General features: G+C 36.7%; 1 protein-coding gene across 4 annotated transcripts in view; it reads right to left on the bottom strand.

Annotated features, from left to right (window-relative positions):
• COL4A3 (collagen type IV alpha 3 chain) overlaps window positions 1–26005 on the bottom strand; it is a 66434-nt gene that overhangs the window by 36052 nt on the left and 4377 nt on the right. For 2 of the 4 annotated variants that reach the window (XM_054835734.1, XM_054835732.1), the window contains exons 2-17: window positions 16003–16059; window positions 13043–13132; window positions 11293–11337; window positions 10777–10821; window positions 10419–10481; window positions 9651–9704; window positions 8785–8811; window positions 8103–8180; window positions 7024–7086; window positions 6502–6537; window positions 6347–6388; window positions 4848–4925; window positions 2933–2995; window positions 2608–2664; window positions 1154–1189; window positions 389–433 (exon numbers count right to left, since the gene is read on the bottom strand). In XM_054835734.1, the coding sequence (XP_054691709.1) occupies window positions 389–433; window positions 1154–1189; window positions 2608–2664; window positions 2933–2995; window positions 4848–4925; window positions 6347–6388; window positions 6502–6537; window positions 7024–7086; window positions 8103–8180; window positions 8785–8811; window positions 9651–9704; window positions 10419–10481; window positions 10777–10821; window positions 11293–11337; window positions 13043–13132; window positions 16003–16017 (837 nt within the window). In that variant the 5' untranslated portion in view covers window positions 16018–16059. Of the gene's footprint in view, window positions 1–388; window positions 434–1153; window positions 1190–2607; window positions 2665–2932; window positions 2996–4847; window positions 4926–6346; window positions 6389–6487; window positions 6538–7023; window positions 7087–8102; window positions 8181–8784; window positions 8812–9650; window positions 9705–10418; window positions 10482–10776; window positions 10822–11292; window positions 11338–13042; window positions 13133–16002; window positions 16060–26005 lie in introns of those variants that run through there. The other 2 variants (XM_054835733.1, XM_054835735.1) reach the window with 2 other exon arrangements.

Below are 26005 nucleotides of genomic sequence, written 5' to 3'. Positions count from 1 at the left end.
AATTTTGCTTCTTGATTTATGCTGAAGTGAAGGTATAACTCTTTTGCAAAAATTTCAGTGTGGCTAACCAGACTTCAACTCAGTACAGTTAATTTTGCATAACTTGGATCCTGTCTCAAAATCATTTGACAGTCAGCAGCGAGCAACAGGTCTTTCTATTTTACACAGAAGAGACAAGATCTATGAACTGAGCTTCTGTCTCCTGCATGTAACTATGAGAACATGGTATGCCCCAAGGCCAGCTGCATGAAAGTAAATGTTTCACAGTATATACAAATCAATATTTTCAAACACATTCTGCAATGGGAAAAAGCTGTGATAGGAAGATATGGCCATGATAAACAGACGACTGCTACTCGGAAAATGTTTAGAAGTCTTCCTTCATTACCGGTAAGCCAGGTGGACCTGGGGCACCTTCTTTTCCAGGTTTACCCTATAAAGGAAAAACATAACAAAAAATATTAAGATGATCAAAAGAGGGGTCATTGCATTCAAAGCGCATAACAACTAAATGCTGTTCATATAACTGTATTTTAGCTCTTTATAAATTCTGAAAAGCCATTAAGGTTATTTTTTAAATGTTCATTATTTCTAATCATAACTAATGTTCATAAAACTCTACAAAACAGGGAGTAAGATATTCCCTGGATATTCCTCCTCCTGTGGAGGATTAGTTGAGGCATACACTTCACCTGCACAAACTGCCAGGCAAGTGCAGAAAGCCTGGTGCAAAATCAGGTCCTTGCAGAAGCAAGACAAATGATAAAACAATAGAGCATCTAGCAGCCCTTCTAATGGTGAGCATGGAAAGATACTGAAGGGAAACTTTTCTCTTACAGGAAATGGGGTTAAGAGATGAATTGAAATTATTTAATGAAAAAGAATACGGAGTGCACTTCAAACGTATTGGAAGTAGGGCAGTAGTTGGAAAAATAAGAGCAGAAGGAGGCAGCATGCCAGAGTTATCTGCTGTTTTCTATGGCACACAGCACATTAGACAGCCTTCTGCTGGGGTCCTGGGATCTAGTGGGGCAACAATACATGTAATGTAATTCATAACAACAACAAAAAAGAAGACAAAGGGGAGGGAGAAAAGGGAGAAAGTGAGGAGCAAAACAGAAATAAATGAAACCACAATTCTGAATATGGATACCTTACTTGCCACCTTGAAGGCAGAAATGAGGAAAACCTGGTTCATTAAAATCCACAGCAGGAAGGTAGTGAGGTAAGATAAAAGAGGGAGTAGAAGATTATGAGCTCAGAACAGGGGAGAAAGTACATTTTAGAAATTTGTTTTGCACAGAATAGATCAATGAAACTTAAAATAATTTTAAAAAAGATGACCAGACCATGAATTACAATGTAAGCACCAGAAAAAAAAAAGCAATACTCAAAAGATGGTAGAACTTAACCAAAGGTGGTACTCTGGAAAAGAAGAAGGGGAGCTGGAATGATGTCACCACAGGCTCAAAACTCACTTGCACAAAATAGTTATTTTTTCTAGAACGGAAAATTCAGAGCCATTTGATATTTTGTGCTCACTAATGTAAATTCAATAGCAAAAGCAAACATTCTAAAAAATACTGCATGACAGGACAGAGATTTTGCAAACAGAAGACATAATATGGAAAAAACACAGAAGATGGAGGAAGAAACACACATCGGATAGCAGGAACTTTTAGTACTTTACACCAGTAACTCAAATAGAAATTAAAACTTTCATAATGCATAGGAATAATAAAGATAATTGTTATAGCACCATAAAATTGAAGAAAGAGCAATCTACAGGTAGCACTGATCTTGTCTTGATACCTTTCCTTGTGGAAGAAAAATTATTGCGACCACAAGAAAATATGTATGTTTAGACTAGATTAAATATTTCATTTGAAAATTATTTTTCTTAATATTGCTTCCAAAATGTATTTGAAATCGAAATGTTTTGTTCAGAAAATGTCACAAAACATTTTGATTTATTTGGATATTTTAGGGTTCTCCCCTGACTGCACATTGGTAAACTGTTTTGAGTTCATACAGTTTTAAGTCTGAAAACCATTTGAATGAAAAGTGGTACCTTTCTATTTAATTCTCTTCAAAATTTAGATATACTCATGTAAATTATATTTTAACGTATATGCTTTTTAAAATCAACATATGATTTTTTTCTCGTGATATCCTTTTAACAGAATAACCTTATGACAACTTTCTTCACATGTCCACATACCTGCTGATTGAGTGTACTAATTTAAGTCTGCTGCCTTAAGTAAACCCATCATTTTTAATTCTCTTCTGCATATACACCAGCACTACAAAGCCAGTATGTGTTCAGAAGAGCACTTTTTTTGTTTGTTTCAACAGTAGAACCTTTACAGCAAAACAAACAGAATCACATCCACCATCAACTGGCCTTTACTTCATGTACTCATGGTATGTGAGCCTACAAGAACAGTCATCTGACTTCCAGCTTTCTAGTCTGGTTTACTGAATGAAAGAGCTTTTGAATCTAAGAAAATTTGCTCCGAGTGGCATCGAAACAAAAGCTGCAAAGCAACAATAGTGCAAAACTGCTTTTCACAAAAGACTAACATTTATTCAATTGTTTGCACATACCTGTGCTCCGGGTTCTCCTTGGTCACCCTTTTCACTCTGAGAATCACCAACCGGCCCCTGTAACAAAACCACCCTCAAGACATACATGTTTTGAGACTCACATTTTCTGAATTAAATGTATCTTTTATAATCTTGTTATCTTTAAAAAGAAGTATAAAAGTAAAGTACAGTTAGAATGTTATTAATAGGTATTCTATTTATTAGTTCTATTCTGTTCATTAAAGGTTGGAATAGGTAGTGTAAATATTGGACTCTGAAGAGCAGCATTTTCTAGGTGATGCTGCCTGAACATCTGGATTTAAGAGATTTACTTCTGATCACTTACTGTAAACCCCATTGGCCCTGGAAGTCCTCTTGATCCTTTTTCTCCTTTCTCTCCTTTCAAGTCCTATTACACAGAAAATAAAAATTTAGTATCGTCTTTTGGATTTTTCTGTGCTTACCATAACACTCAAGTTTTACAAATAGGAAATCCTTATGTTACCAGCAAGCTTCTTCAAGCAGAGAGAGTTCTACTTAAATGACTAAAAGAAACTGAAACTTCATATCAGCAGTCCTAATTAGTCTATGATGTTTGAAAAAGAAACTGGCTCTGCACATATTTCTGAACATAGCAAGTTCAAAAGGACCTAGCTGTGATTGCATGCAAAGGGACTAGAGTAAGTATCCCAGAAATGGCAATAAATTGCAAGTGAAAAACAAATAAACCTTAGTTGCTTCACTGGAGCTACAGTTACCTCCAATATGTAAATGCAGTGGCTACCCACGCTATCCTTGCCTCTGTGGGCTCAAGATCAGACTATCCTACTTGTAGCACTGTTATACTGAGAGAGTTGGGATTGTTCAGCCTGGAGAAAAGGCAGCTCTGGGGAGATCTAATTGCGCCTTACCAGTATCTGAAGGGGCCTACAGGAAAGCTGGTGAGGGACTGTTTATCAGGGAGTGTAGTGACAGGACAAGGGGGAATGGGTTCAAGCTGAAGGAGGGTCGATTTAGATTAGATGTTAGAAAGAAATTCTTTACTGTGAGAGTGGTGAGGCACTGGAACAGGTTGCCCAGAGAGGTTGTGGAGGCCCCATCCCTGGAAGTGTTCAAGGCCAGGTTGGATGAGGCTTTGGGCAACATGGTCTAGTGGAGGGTGTCCCTGCCCACAGCAGGGGGGTTGGAACTAGATGATCTTTGAGGTCCCTTCCAACCCAAAACATTCTATGATTCTATATTTTGGGAGACATCCTAAGGTCATTGTAAAGCCAAAGTTTATGGACTACTTAATTATTACCTAGTTAGACCCAAGCCTCAAACTATTTATGTAAGGAGTTTTGAGGGGCTTTTAAACCTTAATGCCCAATGTCTCTGAAAAATTGCCATTACCCCATGATAAACTGCCACAGCTGTGCCTAGGAAGTGCTCCAGCTGGTCCATATTTGATTTAAACAGGGAAGAGCTGCTGTGCCTAAAAGTTGAACCTTGCTTCTACAATCTTTCTCTTCCCTCCCCAACACAGTCTTGATGCAAAATTCACTTTTTATTTTAGCACATAATGGAGAAGGAGTTTTGGCAACTTCATGGATTAGATTCAAATTAAATAAGGAACACAGAGTCAAGAACTGGTTGAAGACTTGTTCCGTTAATATGTGAAGACTAAAACTGTGTTTCAACTATTGCTGCTTAAGTTCTATATAAGGACAAAATGCCAGAATTTTAATTCACAAAGCAATATTTAAAATGAAAACAGAATCAGACTCATTGTTTTCCCAACACTTTCCACAATTACTCATGTTCCAGTAAAAACTATGAGAAAATAAAATATGAAATGTACACGAACATGTTGTAAGCTTTTGTGAAACACTGGTAGCTCGGAGTCTTGATATCTTCAGTGACAAGACCCAGAGGTCAACACAGCTGTGGCTTTGATAGCCATTCAGAAAATTCATGTTGATTTGGTGAAGCTAAAAGTGATTTACTTTTCATGTACTCAGAAATCCACAGCAGGTGGGTTACTAATAAGCATTTAGCATTCCACTGGCATTGTGCAGATGTGCATGTGAATACACAGGCCTCAGCTGAGCTGGCTGTACAGACACACTCTAAGAAGAGCTTAGTATCTAACTAAACAAGTCTGAAAAATGTTAGGATGGGTAAAAGGAAATGTTATCAGAACAATGAAGATGACAACGTCCTCTCAAAGTAAAACCTAGTAAGATGGCTTATCTGAATGTGATGCTTAACAATTTTACTACCGTCATGTTGTCTGGTCCACTTAATGTCACAATAACGGTTCCTGGTGGTCCAGGGGGTCCAGTTAACCCAGTGTCACCCTTGAAAGAAAAAAGAAAAATAGAGCAATTACAAGCAGTGTGTTTTTATTGTTTCAAATTACAATCGCTATACTTCTGACATTGTGAAAATTTTTCTGTCATTACACTTAGCCGTTAGTACAGTTAACATTTCTATTTACTTGCCATTTATCTTCCAATAAAATGGCATACGGAAGCCTTAAGACTACTATGACACCCTTCTCCTATCTGAGAAACATAAAAACACGTATGCTCATTTCTCTTAGACTTAGCTTCAATGTTTGATACTATTTGCTTAGAAGTTATATAACCATTTTAACTCTATATCAAAGTATCTCCTGTATTATAATTTTACTCCCAATTTAAGTAAATCAGTAACATATACAATCTGTCTTTGGTGACATGCTCAAAACTGCAGTCTGTGTATTACAGGGAGATGATTGTAACAGAGTGCTGACAGATAAAATTAGCTTTCATGTGTTCTTAACCAAAAATATTAATATCACAGTACACTTTTTCATTAAGGATCTTTTACGGAAGTCCTAAATGTGATCCTTCCTGTGGAGCTCGACAAAACAACATCCATAATTTTCAGTGATTTTAAGCCAGTGCACTTGCAGCATAACAGCAAAGAATGCATCACTATCAGAAGGAAGCAAGATGCTCCATGGTCAGCTGAGCTCATGCTAATGAATAATCAATTCTATTTACAGAAATTTTCCCAGGAAACTTCCAGCACGTTGCCAGTAGTAATTACAGAGTTAAAACCAATCCCACTGTCAGACAGTGCTGTTTCAGCTCACAGCTGAACCTGTGCAGGTCAGTTAGCATAACTGTGAGATGCCCCAAGTTCTTGAAAGGATCCTGTAAGGAGACTCACACTGACTACACCGGTCCTCCAACTGCAGGCTGAGGTCCTGAGAGACAATATATGTATTTGTAGTAATTTCTGATTTAATGTCACTTATATGGGATACAAAGTAAGAACATAGGCAACAAATCATCCAGTTTTATTCAAAATCTGGGAGGTTTTCTAGCATCACAAAGGCTGACACTGAAAACATGTTGGCCATAAGAAGCTGTGAGTCTACAGATGCTATATATTTACCAATGTTTACGTGCTTACATAAGCATTGAGGAACACTGCACGAATGATATATAAATGAATTTAATGTTATGTGTTAGTAAATATTAACTACTGGCTCCTCTTAGGCTTCTACCCTTCTATCAGGAAGTTTATATCATTAGCTCTTATGTGAAAACAGTTTGTTCTTAGATATTAATTGCCATGTTTCCATTTTCCAATAAAAGACTTTTACATATATACTGAAAATTTTTACTTCAGTCTACTTACTTCCCTAAACATTTCACCACAGTATATCAGAAAAAGCAGAAAATAGAAACAAAACTCAAAAAATATTTTAAGGATTTTATACAATTACCTTTCTCCCTTTGGTTCCTATTACTTTGAGTCCCATAAGACCCTGTAAAAAAATCCCCAAATGTTATTATTATTTTTTTAAAACACCTACCAAATGAATTAATTGATGTTAGACAAAATAGGAAGTTTTCATTTTTATTACCAATCTGAGACTACCTTAGGTCCAGGAGGTCCTGCCTTCCCTGGCATACCCTACAAAAAAGGAAAACCAAATTTCTTAATTTAAAAAATTACAATCTGCAGCACCAATGTAGGTGTTTTGAAGTACCCCATTTTCACATGAGTTTTATCACTATTTTTATTCTTTCTTGCATCTTTACAACTGCAGTTTGTTGTGAGTGGGTGACAACAGTATCTATAAAGTCTAGTTGCAAACATACATCTCTATTACAGTTATACACATTAGTATTTAATGTGAATTTATGAGAAATTATTTGAAAATCAAAATTTAAGCCTACATGCACAAGGATGCTTCTGAAAACATGGAAATTATCATGCATAAAAATAATCAAAAGAAACTGAAAAAAAGAAAATCAGATGTGTACAGAAGGATATGGATTTCACATACACAAGTCTCTAGACCACAAATAAGTCTAGGAGAGTCAGGTACTTGTATTCCATAGGTTTTTCGGAAAATTGAAGGTTAAAGTAACAAGTAAGCCATAAGTTCATACTCACTGAAGGTCCTGGAGGGCCCTGTGGTCCAAGTTCCCCAGGATAACCTTGAGCGCCCTGGGTACCCTGCATATTAAAACAGAAACAGGAATAAATCTCCTGGCAAGATTATGAGCAAACCACAAGGCTAAATTCAATGAACTGAATAACTGAGAAGCAGCACTGTTTCTGGATTTCCTTTTCCTGTCTTAGGATAACACAAAAGTGTAATTCCTCCTCACTGCTTCAATGGTTGGCATATGTTCTGAAACATCAGAAAACATTTCTGTTCTAAAACTAAACTACTGAAGTGAGGATGTATGTGCTGTTTAACTGTGGACATGCTCATAATTCATATAGTCCTATTGCTAGCCCTAATAAGCCTTTAATCTTTTGAATATTCTATGCCATAAATTATCTACTTCATTTGCAAAGACATGGAAAACTAAAAATTTTTATTTACCTTTTAATTTAATGCCCTGTATTTATTGTAACAGTCAAAAGAAATGTCTGCTTTGCCTTCTCCTATTAATCTCCATTTTTAAATATGGATCATACTGTCCTTTGTTAGTAGTCCTCTAGAAGTTCAGCTGGTCTAACCTGTTCACTCTTACTTCATGAGGAATTTTTGCAGTTGGACTAGATGGTCATTGTAGGTTCCTTCCAACTATTCCATTCTATTCTATTCTACTCTACTCTATATGTAGGGGTAAACCCCTAAATCTATGACCGGTTTTTCTCCATTTCTAAAGTATTGCTGTTTGTCTGTAACCTGACTTCCCTATCTTACTTTACTAACACATAATGGACACTTTTGGTTCTGATGGCAAAATTAATTACTATTGTCTTGGTGTACTCTATTTTGTAAAGTCAGAAGAAATATTTTTAATATATTGTATTAATCAGATTACATAAAGTTAATAACTTTTTAAAGGCACAGAATTATTTTCTGGTTTAGAAACTAGTAAAATAATTGTAAAAAAGACTATATCTATACAAAATGTATATATTATATTTTTATATATATACACACATCTATCTATCTATCTATCTATCTATCTATCTATCTATCTATCTCACAGTCTGAATTAATTCTGAATTACCTGAAGTCCAGGCATTCCTGGCAATCCCAGATCACCTTTTGCACCATACCCTTGGTTATATCCATCTGCAGGGCACCCCTGGACAATTAGATAAAAAGGAAGATAAAAAGTTATGCTGTAGAACTGTCTAGTGGAACAAATCTGCTAATACAGTTTGTAGGGAAATAAGTGACATCAGAATTGCATAATGATGCTCACTATGGATACTTCTCTCTTTTAAAAGATTTTATTAAACAGAATATACTTTTCTCAGGCATTCCAGTTCTCTGTTAGGAGCATTCTTCATTTCAAACATACCTATGTTACTCACTGTCCTAACCTTCAATTTTTTTTGGTACTTTTTCTCCCTTTAAAATACTCTCTGGTGCATCTGCAGATTTCCATATGAATTCATAAGCTGTTTGGGGCAGGGCTTTAGTTCTTTGCGTGCTTGAAAGGGTTAAATTCATTACACACAATAACAGTATTTAAAGGGGGAAAAAAATTATGTACTGTTTTGTAAGCCCAGGGTGAATGCAACTAGTACAGAGGAAACACTACAGTTTGTGGTTGCTGCTTCTGGAAAGTAGACCTTCTGTTTCTCATGAATGGAGATGTTAAGAACTCGTTTCCAGCAGCAAAGATACACACAAGCAGTTGATCATCAATAAATATTTCACGTAATACGGTGTAAGTAACTGACCTTCTCTCCTTTGATGCCAGCAATACCCTAGGGAGAAGAACAATCATATTATTAAAATAGAAAAGTTAAGAGAGACAGTGGCAAAAGGACACCTTCTAAATATTCTCTGAGCCTAGTGCTAAGTTATTTATTTTCATGGACACAGTTTATAGCCAGGTACACAGGTTACTGTGCCAGACTTCAATTTAAGAAGAAAGGGCATATTGTTAAAAAATAGTCCAGTCTCGCAGTTACGACTCCACAAGTGAAGGCAGAACAGTTTCAAAGCCTGACCTTAATAAATAAATAAATAAAATCAGGAGAGCTCATAAAGTAAAAATCATGTTTAGAAGTGATTAGATTTGAAGCCACTGAAACTTGACAGACAGCATTCCTTTTCCATTTGTTGTTTAGAAGTTTCTTTTAAAAGCACATTTCTACAGAGAAAAAACAAATCCTAGGGTTAAAGCAATGCAACCACAATGAGAAGCTCCGGGTTTAATTCCTGGTTCTTATTGACTTAATTAGGCCATATTCTCAAAGATATTTAGGCATGAAATGAAACTGCAATCTATTAAATATATATTGGACACCTTTAGATATGCGAGTGGTAAATTTTCATGAGTATCCCTTGAGACACTGAAGAGCTAACACCAGTCAATGATTTTGCATGCAGTCATTAACTAAGAAGTTGAGGCCCAACATGCAGAAGATAAAGCATTACGTCTGACTTTGGTTTCTTTATCACAGTTTCCATATTAATAAAATGGGGATACCTATATATTTCAACTGTTGTTAATATCAGCTAATGATGTGAGGCTTTACATTCCTTCAGTGAATGGCTTTATGTAGAAATGCACACAATCATGAATTTCACAGACACCTACTGGAATGCCTGGAGCACCTCTTCTACCTGGCGGACCCGGAAAACCTCGATCGCCCTGAAAGTAATAGGAGTGACTATTAATGCATATTATTGTTTGGTCTGATTTTAGCAAATGTGATTACAAAAGAAGTCTTTTATGCTATCATGCCAAAATTGCGAGTTGCATTACTACCACATTTTCTAGAAGGGGCAGAGCCTGACTGTATGAGTCTGGACTTCTATCCCAGACAGGTTTTATTAGCTATGTCAGATCAGTTTACTGTTTCACTAGAAATGTACCATTTTCTGTTGTAGGCATTCTTCTGACTCCCTCTTTCAGAATGCTGGAAGCATTTGCTCATAGAGCAAAGAAAAACTAGTAAACCTGTAACAACATTAAGCCTTTTCTTTTAATTACTTTCAGGACTTCTGAATTGTCAACTGCAAGCTAGATACTGGTGAAATAAAATTCATTATCTATCTCTTCTATAACCCATTTCAACAGAAGGATAGGTTAGACAAAACTGATTAGGTCTTCTGGATTTAATTTAAAAAGTTTTATCTGTCAAAATATCAAACATTATTCTCAACTTTTTAGCAAAGGCCATGAACATGTATTATTTAATTATCTATCTTGCACAAAAAGGCAGCAAATTTTTCCCAGTTGATAAAGTCACAAACCAAACCAAATCAAAGTCGTCATATATTGGGGGAAAAAATTCAGAATGCTTTTTGGCCATTTCTAAACATAGCCAAACACAACCTACGTTACATTCAGCTTGGTTTGTACCTTTGTGCCATTGCATCCTGGAACACCCGAGTACCCAGGAGGACCAACAGTTCCCGGTTCACCCTAAAAAGAAGTGCAAAATTGACACAAGCTTTGTATTCGCACATTCATACTACCCTATAGCAACATTGAAAGAGTTTATGTTGGAGCAGTGTTTCACAAGACTTGACAGATTACAATGTGTTCTTAAATCATTACAATGAGTAAGAACTGCTGATGCTAAGATTGCTATCTCTAGGCTAATTGACAGAGACAATGCTGATGTTGAGACTAGAGGGAGCACATTAGGCTGACGATAATTGTGTACTGAAGACTGTAGTAAGAGAGAAATGGTTAAATCAGTTTTGTTTGTACTTACTGGAAGGCCTGGGGGACCTGAAAATCCAGGTATTCCTGGGACTCCCTAATGATATAAAAATAGAGGAATAATATTACAAATATTAAGCAAAAGCTCATGATGCAGTTTTCCTTTTGATCACATTCATAAGAAGAATAAATGCAAGCATGATTCTATCAAGAGATCATTATTTCCTTAACCCTTCTGACTCTGAACCAAGTATAACAGTAGCTTATGCCCTGTTAACATAGACTGGTTTTGACCACAGAAAAAAAAACCCAAAACAACTCTTCATGGAATTCTAGTCTGACTTCTTCATAGCACACCCCAATACCAAATAAATACAGCACAAACTTTGTACATATGGTATAGCAAAAAAGGCTAAAGTTCTAAAAAATAGATAATGCCCATGTCATAAATTTTAAAAATACTTCAAAATCATATATAGTGTTTTTATTTTTCACAAATCATTGAACCAAGTTGGCATTTAACATGACATTTAATATATACAAGTTTGCTTAAAATATAAATACTTACTCGTATACCTTTGGGTCCAACTAAGCCTGTAAGCCCTGGAGAACCCTAGATCACAAATGGAAAACAATGTATTTCAATATAATTGAGAAAAAGCACATATATGTCAACAGGACATACAATATTTTTAATACCAATACCAATGTGCACAAAAAACTATATAAATAAATAAAAAATGATTTGCCTATTACAGACACTAAAGCAAACAAGCATTTAATACAACTTGCATAAATCTTGGCATCTTTCCCTCCTTTTCAGTGTTTATGGGGGATGTGTCTCATCATAGGTCAAAAAATAACAGTCAGGGTATGTTGAGAAGCAGTTGCTACGGAGCTGTCCAAACTGTGAGACCTGGAAGTGCTTTCCTGTGAGGAAACAGCTGGAAGCTTCACCAGTACTCAGGACAGCTTTTTGGCTCCCAGGTATGGGTGACATTCATGTAATGGTCAGGGATATGCATGTACCAGCCACTCTCACCTGCACTGTGGTGCGTGGAAAGGAAAGCCAGGAGAAGGCTGAAAGGAGGCTGAGCAGGATGGAAGAGTAAGGCTGAAAGAAGACAGCAAAGCATGCCACAGCACAGTCTAGACAGAACCTGCTAGAATTGCTTCAAGACACTTAGAACTTTACTGATAGTAAGAAACTTTTATTGTTCCCAGAAAGGAACGGGGAATCTACAGAACTGTGTGGCTCCTAAAATCCCAGGCAACACTTTGTTTCAGATAATATACAGGCTTCGAATAGGAAAAGCTAACTGGAATACACTACAATAGATGGCATTCAGGCTAAGAGAGATGTTATTGCTAGATAAACTATCCTTACTTTTTGCCATTCTTGCAGAAGTTATTATCACTTATTAAAGTGCTCTACTAAATACTTTTCAGTGAGTTCAGATAAATGGCTCAACAACATGTACGAGATCCACCATAAGCATCCATCAGTTCCACAAAGTATCGTAAAAACGAGATAGGACAGAATAATGCAATAACACCCAAACAAATTAAAATGATAAAAAATTTTGTTTAAAGGTATGGTTAAGTGCTGGAGACACATTAGTGCAGGTCCTAGACATAATGTGATTGTGGCTGTACCTTTCTGATTTATTGATTACAGCAGGAATGCTGTTCCTCAAGACAAATATAAATAAAATGTTTCTTAATGAACAATTTATTTGTTTTTTTCTGCTCATGTATGAGTCATTGAAAATTCATATTTAGGCTCAGTATAGGCATACAGGAAAGAAAGCCCAAGTAACTGAAGTCACTCTCTCCATACTGCAGGCAACTAGGTATTTCTTAAACAGACCAAGATTTATCTTAAAAACCATCTTTCCCTTCAAATTTTCTTAAATTCATTTTTCATATTTGTCTCAGTAGTAGCTTGTTTCCTCTCTTTCCAGCAACAGATGTCAGAGTATACTGTTAAGACAAAATTGAGATTATGCTGCTAAAATCTATTTAGACCCCTGTTCATTGCCTCTGGCAGTTCAGCCCAGGTGCTTTAGCACTGGCCACTGGCCAGCTGACAATAAAAGCCCACGATCGTATCAGATACTTCCACTCAGTCAAAAATGACCATTGCAGCTGGTGACCACACAACATCCCTCACCAAACAGGAGACTCTGCGACAGGTTTTGTTTTGGCTTGGTTTTGTTTTTTAAAACAGAATTCTCTACTCAGTCATAGCTCACTTCCAGAGTCAAGTACAGTGGTTTCTCTGTGTGTCTTTCTGTGTGTCTCACATACACACCTACCTTTGGTCCCTGTGGCCCTGGAGGCCCTTCTGGACCAGGAAAGCCTCTAAGACCAGGTGGACCTGGAACACCAGGAAAGCCTTTTTCACCCTGTAAACATTACGAGAAAGAAGTTCTTAAAATATCCATGAATTCTCCTTTTGGTAAGTTATTTTTAACGCATTCGTTACTTAACTTCTATGTATCTGTCTGCTACTGTGGCAGATATGTTACCCTTGCCCGCACTGACCTGTTTTTGTGGTCCTGCCTGTGTGCTGTCTAGGCCACATAGTACCACTTAAGTAAAATGCTCATAAGTCTAGTTGAAGATATCAGAAGACAACAGTACTCAAGACTTTGCAGAGTACAGAAGTTAACTGGCAGCATGAAAAGTTTAATAAAGCGGTTGATACATATTCCTTGTTAATATTTCTATATTGTGTGTAGTCCCTACAAGAAACACGAATCCAAATCCATCATAGTAGCCCTAATTTGCAGTTGGCAAACTTAATGGCTGCTGCTGTACAGTAAGGTCAGTTCCAGATCATCAGTACCTCTCTTCATGCAAGCCATGGAAAGAAACAGTGGCAGTCAAATGAAACAAAACCATTCAAATAGAATAAAAGAAGTTTGCTTTAAGTGACAGCTTTTAAAAATTGTTCTGAGTCTCAGAGATTAGGACACCCAATTGCTCTTTCATGTGTTTTTTAAGGTCAAGTTCAAATAACCAAATCATGTAAAGGAAAGACAGAAGATAAAAGCTACACAAATAGAATACAGAAGGCTAAGTTAGAGTGGAAGGGGCATTTTCAGTTTTTTACTTAAATATAATGAAAATGCAAGTCTTATCTTGATTAAAATAAAGTGCTTGAAGCCTGGAAACTCACAGGAAATGTGTTTCAGCTCTTTAGATAGCAGCAATTTAGCGTGCTCAATTTTACAATAGCCAAGAGCTGCCTATTCAAGACCTTTTACATCACAGCATGACATGGGAGAGAGAGGATGGGGTTATCAACTCTCTCAGTCAATTTTCCTATTGCTTTATCAGGGGAGAGTTATACAAAAAAGCACTTGCAGTTTTGCTGTGCAGAAGTTCCGGTATTTTATTATTTAATGTACAAGATAGGATCCAAAAGAAGTCTCTTGGAAGTCAAAACACCTTGGCTTGTCCCTCCACCAATTCTCACCCCTCAAAATCCCACAAACCAGATTTTAAATAGCTTCTGAATTTAAAAAAAAAATAAAAAATAAAATATATAAAGATAGAATATAATCGCAGAATACTTTAACACAAATCAAAATAAGAATTGCATTATGAAGTCTTTGTGAGATCTGTATCATAAACCGGCATAGTTTTTTATAACAAACCGTTTATTTCATCCACGAGCGTAGCAAGAGACAAAAAAGGATCATGCTATACCAAGATGTGCCACTGGAGGGGGTGTAGTACTAACTCGCAGAAAAACGAACGAAGATCTTGTTCTTCCTCCACCGAGCTTGCTACCCCCTCACTGAAGCAAGCCATGGGGTGCTCCCCAGATACAGAGCAGCACTGCGCTTTCCTGACAGCTTCACTCCCTTCCAGGCAGTCTTATCCACATTTTCTTCTTGACAAATCAACACCATCAGAGGATTCTCAAGTTGGGGAATTTCTTAACATTGAAGACTTATCAAAACATATTGATTAATGTAACTGTCCTGACTTTCCAAAGCTGCCTGAAAAACCTACTTGGTGTAACCAATGATTAACTCTTGCCTACTTATTGCTCAGTTGTGGGTGTTCATTCTTACTAGTATTTCTCTCTTGGTGGGCAGCTTATTTTTTTCTAATTTTTCAACTGGTCTCAATTTTACTGGTTAGGATAAAGTCAGGTTAGACCAATTAAGAACATGAAAAATAAGCACTGAGATTTTACTAAAGATATGACTATTCTTCTTTCTCACTCATGAAAATATGTTTTAATACTGAACATATTTACTTTGAGAGAACTTTTCTCCACCACTGAAATGAAGCTTCCTAAAGGCAAGACCAGCAGTGTTTACTGTGGTGCAATATGATATTTTTTCTTGGTAATAAAAGTACAGGAGGGAAGTTGTGAGTAATTATTTACCAGCCAGATGTGTTGATCAGTGAGACTAATCACAACCCTAAGTCTCTATAGACATCTGGAACCTAACGATAAGATTTAGTGTGGCAGTCACTGTGTCCACAGTTAGCCTGAATTACAACCATGACTTCTTTAATAACACCCCTTTCATTTGTGAATCCATTGTTTTTCCAACTACGAGCAGGAGTTTGAAAGAATTTTTGGCATTTGTGTAATTCAGGTTTGTCTAAAAGCCACTCCAGGCCTCTGCCAAGCTACTGTTGGCAACAGGCAGAGCTGCGGCTCTGTTACTTTTGATGGATTTGATGCTGTTCCCTCACTGCTGGCGAGGCGTTTGTGATCAGGATCCAGAAACTCATCCCCTGTGTTAGTCTGCAGGAGATTTATCTGTTTGATACCAGTGCATGTAGCTTTCCTTCAGGAACTGGAAAAGGGGGGCAGATGGGCAAAGTCCAAAGCTGGAAAGAGGGAAGCACTGAACATGACACTCTTGATGGCATTATGAAATTTGTAACAGGAGAGCTGCTGCCAGGGTAATGCTATCTGTGAGCATTTCTTAGGAGTTTGTGAAAGAGACCTAGTGCTTTGGACAGTTGTTCTTGTGCTGGTATTCAAACATCACGCCATGCTGTAAACAAACTAATGCATTTAAAAAAAAAATATAAAAGTTTAAAAGTTTTCTCAAACAGTGTGTCCAGAGTTATTTTAACAGATTTTTTTTAAGGTAACGTATTCCTTTTACAATTCTTTGTAGACTCTGTTGACAGAATACCCTCACACAATAAATTCACTCACTATATCAATGCGACTAATGTATTAACAATTTCCAAACATAAGCTAACCTTAAAAAAGGAAAAATATATTTGTACTTACCTTATTTCCTTTCATGCTATCGCAAAAGCAGGGACTTTTACCTTTGCATACACAGCTCTGAAAAACAAAAAGACAAGCTTTGTAATACAATTATTTTTCTTATTCTGTTGTTTGATGAGGGGCAAAGGAGATCTCAGTGGCTTTAGTAAGGTAATTATTTCACAACTTAAAAATAAATGTTTGTGAAAAGTGGCAATTCTCAACAGCGAAAAAGAGCTCGTTATGCCTCTGTACTGTCTTTTGACAGTAGTTTAATTTTTTAGTAGGGGTAAAGGCTGAGAAGCTGTGCTTCACACCACCAGGGCTCTATCATCAGTATGAAGTGTAAAATTCAAGAGTTTGGGCTCACAGGACTTAACATTCTTTCTATAGTAAGTTTTTTAAAGAATCACCAAAAACACGTACTGATATTGTTTTAGATTATACTTATATTATTTCTATTTTAATCTATTAACCAATAATTTTCTGACTTTTTGTAGCTGCATTCACCTCCTGACCCTGGCTCATGGTACCTAATACAATTACAAAGGACTCTCAACCTTGTTTTTTCTTAATTCTGCAGGTTTCCTGAGCCAAGCTGTGTGACAGTGAGTGCCCTCACACAAGGATGTCCCCACTCCTGCACCAAGTCCTGGGCTGTAGCTGCTACCAGCTTGTCTGTGTCCTCAGGTGAGCCTGGAGTTCAAAGCCCTCCTTGGAGGGCTGAGCTTTGCGCTGTAGCATTCAAACCTCTCTGACTCTCTGACCTCTACTGCCAGAGTGTGGCATGGCTATCTGGGAGCAACTACAATTTGGGAAAATTCAATGATTAAACAAGTATGAAGAGATAGTCAGGTTTTTACTGTTCAGACTTAAGTGAAACAAACAAACAAAAACCCCAAAGATAGTCAGTTTGTAACTGGATATACAGTATGACTAAATTAGCTAGCTCATGTACTAGGTAGTCATAGCAGGGAGCTCAGCAGAGCTGCAAAGCACATTTGAGATCCTGGGTGAACATAAGAACACTTAACTCTTCTGTGCCCTGTTCCTGATACAGCTGTTATGCACTCAATACCTGAGCTAGTCCAGTCTGGCTGGGATAACTTTGCAAAGGACTTTTCTACACTCATGTAGACATATCCTATTTCAGTGGAGTGGAGGAGAAAAAAAATAATCCTTTGTTAACATAAATATTATACATACTAAAATATCGTTGAGGTTATCGAGGCCATGTATTTCATACAGATGCAGGGTAAACTGCATTTATTGCCCTTCTTTGTACACTGAAGTTCTTCCCTTTGTTTTTGAGGCTCTTGCTGAATGACTTTTTCAATTGTACTGCCCTAGAAAGAGTTATTTTTCAGTTTATCCTACCACTTTACTATATATGTTTATCACAATAACTTATACTATGGCATAGTTACAGACAATAAGAAAGGGACAAATATGATATATTGGTTATGAAGATATTTTTCTAAAATTCAGAAAAGAAGGAAGAACTGTACTTTTTCTTACAAGATTAAAGCCTTCAAGATGGTATGATGTGAAGTTTCTATTTAGATCTTGAAGACAGAATTAATTAACCCCTACAGCTGGTCATAATACAGCAGCAGCACTGTTTCAAATTTATAACTTTTCCAGTGGTGTTCTCAAAAAAACAGAAAACAAAAGACAGAGGAAAAAATGTTCTCCATTACATTTAAAAATTATGTCAGACTCTCATTAAATTTAAATTTTACTGTAGCAATCTGTTCAGGTAAAACATTTTACAGAATAGAAAAGTATCTTTTCTTCCCACAAGCTAGGATCAAGTTCTATCTTTACCATCCAAAACTGAGATATGTGGTATCAGCTAGCTGCCTTCATTTCTTACGCAGTTCATGGTGTTTGTGTCTTCCCATTGACTACACAAGGAAACTTGACAACCAGTTTGGAACTGCTCATCCAATCCCTTTAAGTGCCTCTTTTAGGATGGAGAAAAGATGCTGCAAGTACTTGCTGTTCTCTGTGGACTAGACAATTACTGACAGTAGCTGCCTGTCTTTTAGGTAGCTGAAGTTAGGTGAGATGACGCCATCTATTAATTTACAAATAGATGCAAGGGGTATTCCTCAAGTGAACAGCTATTTAAACATTCTTTTACAAAATAAAACAGAAATTAGAATCAGTCAGCCATGAAAATGCCCCAAGAAATGACTGTGTCTGCCTGTGTTCTGTAGACAGATTAATGGTGATTACTTGATCTTTCGAGCTAGATTTTCGAAGAGTTGCAAACATGAAATACTTAAATCTTTGGCATATTTAAAGAAGACTCTTTCTTCCCCTGATCTGACAGCTAGAATTCAAGTGGTACTGCATCAGAAATTTGGAAAACAAAGGTGTCGTGTAAGACAGAAACTATGTGACTATGCTGCCTCTACTATTATTTTAATCAATATGATTATATGACCAGAGACACAATAAACACTAGTGTTGAATTAACAACAAACAGTACCCAGATTTCTTTTTGATGAGGTCTATGAGATTGAAACTGGTTAATCTAAATGCACCAAGTTATATGACAGATATCTTAAGCCATTAAGCATAAATACCAGAGGCTAAAGTGACATACATCTCAAAATAAATTTGGAACACTCTGTAAGACAACTGATTTTTCTTGATCCCTATTCAATAACAGTATCTTCCATCCCAAATTATTCTCTTCAAAATAGGTGACACAGGTTATTGGTAGATGCCTGCTAAGCCATATAAAAATGGTAACTGTTCAATGATCAGCATCCCAAGGAAAGATGTAAACTAGGACACAATAAAAGCAGTCTTAAATTGCAGGCACTGCACTTTACTGTTGTATAGGGCTGGCAAGTGACTCAAGCTACCACATTCTCGAGGCTTGCAAATTAAAATTGTAAATTAAGTACAAGGCCTGTGAGACCCATTTACTCAGCAATCTCAACTGCTGAAGCAGAGATTTAGCTTACAGATTTAGTAGACACATGTCTGAGTCCAGGAAAGGTGCTGTTTACTGAGGAAAAAATGCTTACAGTATTCCAAATTCTCTGGATTTCTTCAGTGTAACTGGGAGCATATCCTGCCTGACCATAGAGGGCTTTCCTGAGAAACAACCACACTTGGCTTCTAATCTTCCTAGTACCAGTTGTTTACCATTATAATTCTACAGACCTTCATGGAGTTGCACCTTATTTCTACTTGGGAAAGTAAAGCTGGAAGCAGATTCTTTACAGTATTTGTATGCAAAGCACAATTTTCAGGACACGTCAAGCAATCACCAAATGGAATGACTATTCTATAATAGGTATAATCTGCAGAAGACTTGGTATGTACAGATACAGAATAAACTTTTTCTTTTAACTTACAATCAAAGATAATCCAATGTGAAGTTAAATGCATGAACATGTAGAAACTCATGAGGCTACACAACTAATCAAGGTTATTAAACTATTTAAAGAAAAAGAGCCTTTGCTCTTCAAGAAGTCAGAATGCTTAGAATGTGTTTAATTTGCCATTAGTAAGCTTTCAGATCAATTTAGGTCTTTTTGTGTACACATATCACTTTAAACTAAACTGAAAAGACCAAAGATGATTTTACATTACACAGTCGGTTAGCTGGATAATACTAAATGTTTTGGCATATGATTTTTACATAAGATTAGATTATGCCTTCTGTAAAGGAGCTTTGAACCAAAAAATCATTGCTCACACTACTGGATGTTTCCACATCCTTGCAAGATGCCTGCAGCTCCTTTATCAAAGGATCATAACAAAACAATAGTATATTGCCAGGTTATAAGATAAGGAAATTGAACATTAGTCATTAATGGTTTATTCAAATTCCTCACGATAACATCTACATAAGTAAATGCATTAGCAAAGCCACAGGTTTACTGCGTGTTTTTCAGTTTTGTGATTTTTGTAATAATCAATCATCTATGTTTATTTCAAATATTTAGATATGGTAGATGGCACTAGATTTTTGATCTAAAAATCTGAGCCAAAGAATAAAGTCAGATCATTATATGAATAATAAATCAAATTAATTCACCAATGAACCAAAATTTAAAAACCCCAATGCTTTCCTGGAGCAATTTACAGAGGAGCTCCTTCCAGAAGTATTTTGAGTGATAGTAGTAGTATTATATGTTCTTTAAATAATTACACTTGTACACGCTGAAGCATATTTTCTGCAGCGGTTAATATTTCGTTCAGTGGGTGCAACCTTATCTATAACATTGAATTGCCCTTCCTACACTATGGGATTGGATTCTACGGGGCTCTGACCTCTTCCTGCTCCCAATTCAGAGACTAACTTAAGCACCTGCTTAAAATGTGTTCCAGTTCTCTCCTTCACTGAATCACTCAAAGAAATGACAAAGATAAAAGGAAGAAATAACATAATACGGACTATGTTGTCACCTATACAAAGCTCTATGTAGATTCTGCATGGCACTGCTACTACTACCCTTGCAGTCGTGGCAATTTAATTTGGAGTATTAGGGAAAATCATACAAAGCTCACAGCACTTTACCAAAGAACTAGTTATATGAAGGATGTCGGAAAATGTTAGCAAACCTCAATATGTCAAAGGACATCAAAAAGCATTAATGTAAAGGAAAAAAACAAACAATGATAGGTATTTCTATCAATGGCACAGCCTTTGAGTCCTGTCACTCACATTTGTGGGGCAATGCAGTCATACTGGGAATGGTTTAAAGGCAGGAAGATGAGGAACAGATGAAATGAGCCAGTGAGGGTGATGAGCCAATAATTCTCCATTGATCTCTTTTTGGAATTACATATATCATGACAGAACAGTCAAGACTGTTTGCTTTTCCAGATCCAGAGAAGATCAGAGTAGGTCAGCTATGATTTCAAAATACATATTTGTATTAAAAATATTGGACCCAGGACAGAGAGGCAGCAAAATGTATTGTTGCAGGCCACAGGCACCACATTCTTTATGTTTCAGATGAAAACTACATCAAGACCACAGAGGATGAGTAATAAAGACATTCAGATGAAACTGAGATGAAACTGAGATGAAATTAAATGTATTCTGTAGGGATATAGTAATCTGGTTCCAGTGGGGCTTAAGTTAACACTTTTGGCCTGATTGGTCTTTAATTTCATGGGTGAACTCCACTGATTCCAGAGGTGAATCCTGGTTAACATAAATGAAAGATGACTGCGCAACATGAGGAATTTTAAGATTAATTAAAAGCAGTGCAAGTGATATCCATTAATTACTCTGGACAGTAAAAATAGCCCAGGTGTCTTCTCTCAAGTGGATGGTGAAGCTGTCGCTTTCCTTCATTGGTGGTTCTAACAGCTGATCAGGCTCATTTTTAAAAATGCAAGCCTGCTTTTTCATTTAACCATGATTTTTATTAGCATCTCACCTATCCTGCCACTAGGTCTTTATCTTCTAACTTCAAAGATCACTAAATTAGAACTCCATCAAAACATGGAATAAGACTTATTGGATAAAATCTGTTTTTCTGTGATGCCGCTTTTTTTTTTCCTTTTCCATCTTTCTGCTCATTAAAGGTATCGTGAGCACCCTGCAAATATACAGGTCATCATAGTGGTCCTTTCTAAGTGGAAGTAAATTATCAGCTCATTTCCAGTTTTCTGTAATTTCTCTTAAATTCCAATACTTATTAAAAATTATGTATCAATGAGCCAGCTCCTTTAAGAGCCTTGATTATGAATTTTCAAGGGCTGCTGACACACTGAGATTTCTGAATTCTTCCTGAGCTGTCTCAGTGCAGAGCCATCACTTTACACATTCCAGCTGTGTCTATAAACCACAACTGAGCACACAGAATAATATTGCTCAAATAGTTGATGTTAATATAGTGCTTAAAACTACAAAGGGTCCGTTTCTCTAATGTTGTCTACTATGTTTTCTATTACATCTAACAAAAGTGAGTGTAAAGCATTACGATTACAGTAAGTGGAAAGTTTTGCTTTAACATCTATCTACACTGCAGACTTCTGGTGGGGTAGGTATGCTGCACAGAGATGTGAAATGCTGCACCTTCTGAAGGACACTATGATGCTAGCTAAAGCTTCTAGCTTGGACACACTTAGGGTTTTGAAAATTCATCCTAATCTGCTCAAGCAGAGGATGTGAGAGCAGAGCTGTATAGGAAAAAGTTCCCATTGTGGAAAAGGCTGTATAAGGAAAATCTTTTCTCTGAGTCTGATGCACCTGTGTTAGGATACTTAGCTGGACTAGCAGAGTCAGTAATTCTATCCACACACGGTTAGTAGATACGTGACCCTGGCAGCATATTCCTTGTGTTGTACAACTGTAAATCACCATGTAGCGTACAAGGTAGTGGAGAATGAAGTCCCCTCACTCCAAAACATTGCTATCAAAACAAAATACCAGTCTCACAATTACAATCTGTATACTAAAAGCTTTTCATGCATTCTAAGCATCAAACATGAATTCATTAAAATTATCAAAGACCACGAAGAACTTCTGTGTTTTTTTAGTGATTGCTGGACCAGTAGAACAAAACCAAATTATTAAGCCTTCAATAAGTATAGACAACATAGAGTAGAAATAGGAGATGATGAGATGAAAAATATGTCAGTTCCCAAACCCTGAAACATTGTGTAGTCACTTGTGAACTGGAAGGCAGCCAGACATTCCTACCTTAGAAGACTCCCGAGAACAGCCATGAATGCTATCAGAATTCACTGCATTTTGCCTACCAGTTGAATACCTAGCACCTGACAAAAAATATTTAATTTTGACTTTCCTTTATAAAGAAATACACTTGTAACTTTAACTAACAAAGAACTTGGTCAATAATGTCTAACATAGGGAGACTGGCTCTCAAAGGACACAACAGAAGACAACTATTACGCTACAGACAGTGTGGTTGTTGAGTGAGTTCCATTAAACACTTGTAATAGGAACCTTGCTCAGGGAGTAACTACTGAATCAATATTCCTCCTTGGTGACATAGGCCTTGTATTGTGCTGCTTTCAGTGTGAGGTGCAGAAGAGAAGTCCTAAGCATTTATGATCACAAGAAAAAACCTTCGTAACACTTCACAGAAGCAGGATTTTGTGTCTTAGAGATACACAATTTGTGACCACACAACGTGAACACACAACATGTCTATCTGAACTTGATAAGAATTTCCTTACTTTCCAGCCTTAATTTTAAACTGTCAGGAGTTCTTTTGGAAGGGACTTGTTCTTTCATGTAATATAAAGATATATTTATAATGGTATTTGCAAACCATAGTGAATGACTGGTATGGAGAAATGGAAGAAGCTGCTGTAGATGAACATTTAAACAATTTATTATGTCAAGGGAACGTGTGTATGAAAACCCTTTTTCACTTCAGAGATTGAAACCATTTTGAAAACCTTCTCTTAGTTTTTGAAGCAAAAAGATGGTAAGAACTTTGTATAACAATAATTTTGTAGTGTTAGCCAAATCTCCTCATTATAAAAATACATATTTATCACAATAAAACCCAGTAACATAAACCTGAAGTAAAACAGTATAAAGCAGATGGCAACAAAATTTTCATAGAATTTTTGGTATCTCTTGCCTATGTTTAAATGGAATAAATTATGTCCTTGGGGAAAAAAAACCCAACCAAACACCAAAAAAACAAAACAAAACCCTGTAAACCATCCCACAATTCCTTTTTTTTTTTTTTGTAATGTATTTACTGTATAGCATATCTTTTCTGCTGTGAATGAGTCTGTATGGAAGTTCCAAGACACTACCGTAACATAGCTGTTCATACTATTCTTACGAAAGCATACCATTCTGCCATCTTGCTCATAGTTCCACATACAACTGCCATGGTGCCAACCATATTCTTGTCCAAGCAGATACAGTACAATTAACTATATGGAGCTTCTCCCTTCCCTCCAACTCACTGACAGTACAGAATTCAGGACTGTGTGAATGGTAGGGCTCAACAATTCACTGTGCCTGCATGTTATCATCATTGCATTAGGATAGAAGAGGTAAAATGTTGTAATTTAGGAAAAAAACCCCAACACCTTGAGTTTTCACAAACTCAAATTGTTTGTGAGCTCTGCAGTGATGACCACTAAGACCTGCGTTGGAGAAGCTGCCTAAAATTACTCAGTATCTATGTATGAAGAGCCGGCATGTTGTGTGCAGTTTTGGAAAACTCTAAGTTGAGGGTCTCAATTGAATCTCTGGGTTTTGGGGTTTTTTAATTGCTTTTAGTCTATAAAGGGAAAATACAGAATTAGTCCCTCTTTAAACACAGAGAATGATAGTTTGCTTTCTTCTGCTAAAACACAGAAAATTTTGATACTTATATTTACAATGACTGATACCTTACTCTATAAATAATCTTACTAGGGTGGAAGTCACTGTGATGACGACTATCAGAAATTGGACCAAACTGTTCACAATATATTTAGACAGGTAAAATCTCCAAAGGCAGACCCATAAACCTCATCTCTGTGGGTTTCTTCTGACCTTGAACAGGACATGGGCACAACAGAAATAAATATTCTTCCTTTCCACAAGGCAAAAAAGATTAGGCAATTCAGGCCACAGAATTTTGTTTTGTGTAGCAAACTCTTAAGGGTGTTTAATCAGCTTATTCATCCGTGCCCTTCCTTCCTAACACAGGGGTCATCTTAAAAGAGCCATCTAATAACAAAGAATACACACCATTTAACTAGTGAATTTTTGCTTACCTACCACAATATAGTTAACATTACATCACACAATTCATATTTCTTCCCGACTGTTGAGTGTGGGAATGGTATTCACTATAATTGTTGTCTCCTCAAGCCTGTATATTTTTATATTCATAAAATTCCTGGTGTGCATCTTCTGTTAAGTGGTGCAAATAGCAATGAAAGCAACAGTAGCTTGTTCAGAGAAAGCTTATTGCGCATTTGGTTTCTCCTTTTTTGAAAGGCTCTGTGATTTCACAGATTAAAGAAGAAAAAAGAAAAAAAAAGAAAGGTTACTTTTTCTCGCAGCTTCCTCCAAAATGATCTGCGAAAAAATGCAGCATAAAGCCCTAGTTAAAAAGCCTTCATTGAACCAGGCCAAATGGAAAAATCTGTAAACCTGTGAGACTTGTACCCTATCACAAAACTTCTAAGCTAAAAAAAAAAAGACAAACAATGAAAATAGAACTAAAAATATACCAGGTGTGGCAAAACGGAACTTTTTCAGTGTGTGCATGAGAGACTGGGGCTGTAAACAGTTAAGAAGAAAAAAGCCTTTTTGTATTTCACCTTCCTCCTAGGCTCCTGTAATCCATGCCAACATACTGAGCCTTCTAGTGTTACTTTGTTAGGCGGTAGGGTGAGAATGTGACAGTAAAACAGATGACCGGACATCCCATACTAGCTGCACTTAATAGCAAAGTATTTTGTTTCAAAGACATGTAATGATAAATCAGCTCTAGGTATTGCAGAAGAGATTGCTAGCACAGATCTCAAAATAAAATGCTGCCATATCTATATGAAATGCAAAGCAATGAAGAAAGAACCAGTGTTTGCCTGCCTGCTTTGATAATTTTAATGATATTGTTCAGTCAGCAAAATAACTCAAACGATAGAGTTTTGCTTAAATTTATATTTACCTTGTAGATTTGCTAGAAAAAGGCTGTACATCAAGTATTAACAGTTCAGTTTTGACAGGTGTTTACTAAGATCACCTAAGGAGGTTTATCTTCTTTCAATTGTATGACGCAGCATGCACATAGGCACACTTAACATTTCTTGGCCATCAGAGCAAGCGTCCATGTGGTATAAGAGCAGAACTTCATAAATTTTGATGCACAAACATTAGGGCAACCCTGCTAATTTATGCTCTCTTGGCCCAGCAGGAAAAGCATTGCTCTGCAGTGCTCTGACATTGGCCTGTTTCTCTATGGAGATGATGGCTGAATTACAACTAATTAGAGAGACAATCAGGATCAGAACAGTCTAGTGTAAATTGGGCCCAATTATGAGAGGAACATCCCCA

Source organism: Grus americana, chromosome 9, assembly GCF_028858705.1.
Source record: "Grus americana isolate bGruAme1 chromosome 9, bGruAme1.mat, whole genome shotgun sequence".
Taxonomy (NCBI): Eukaryota; Metazoa; Chordata; class Aves; order Gruiformes; family Gruidae; genus Grus; species Grus americana.
Note: the sequence above shows the minus strand (reverse complement) of the source record. Positions and strands in the feature narration are given on the sequence as shown.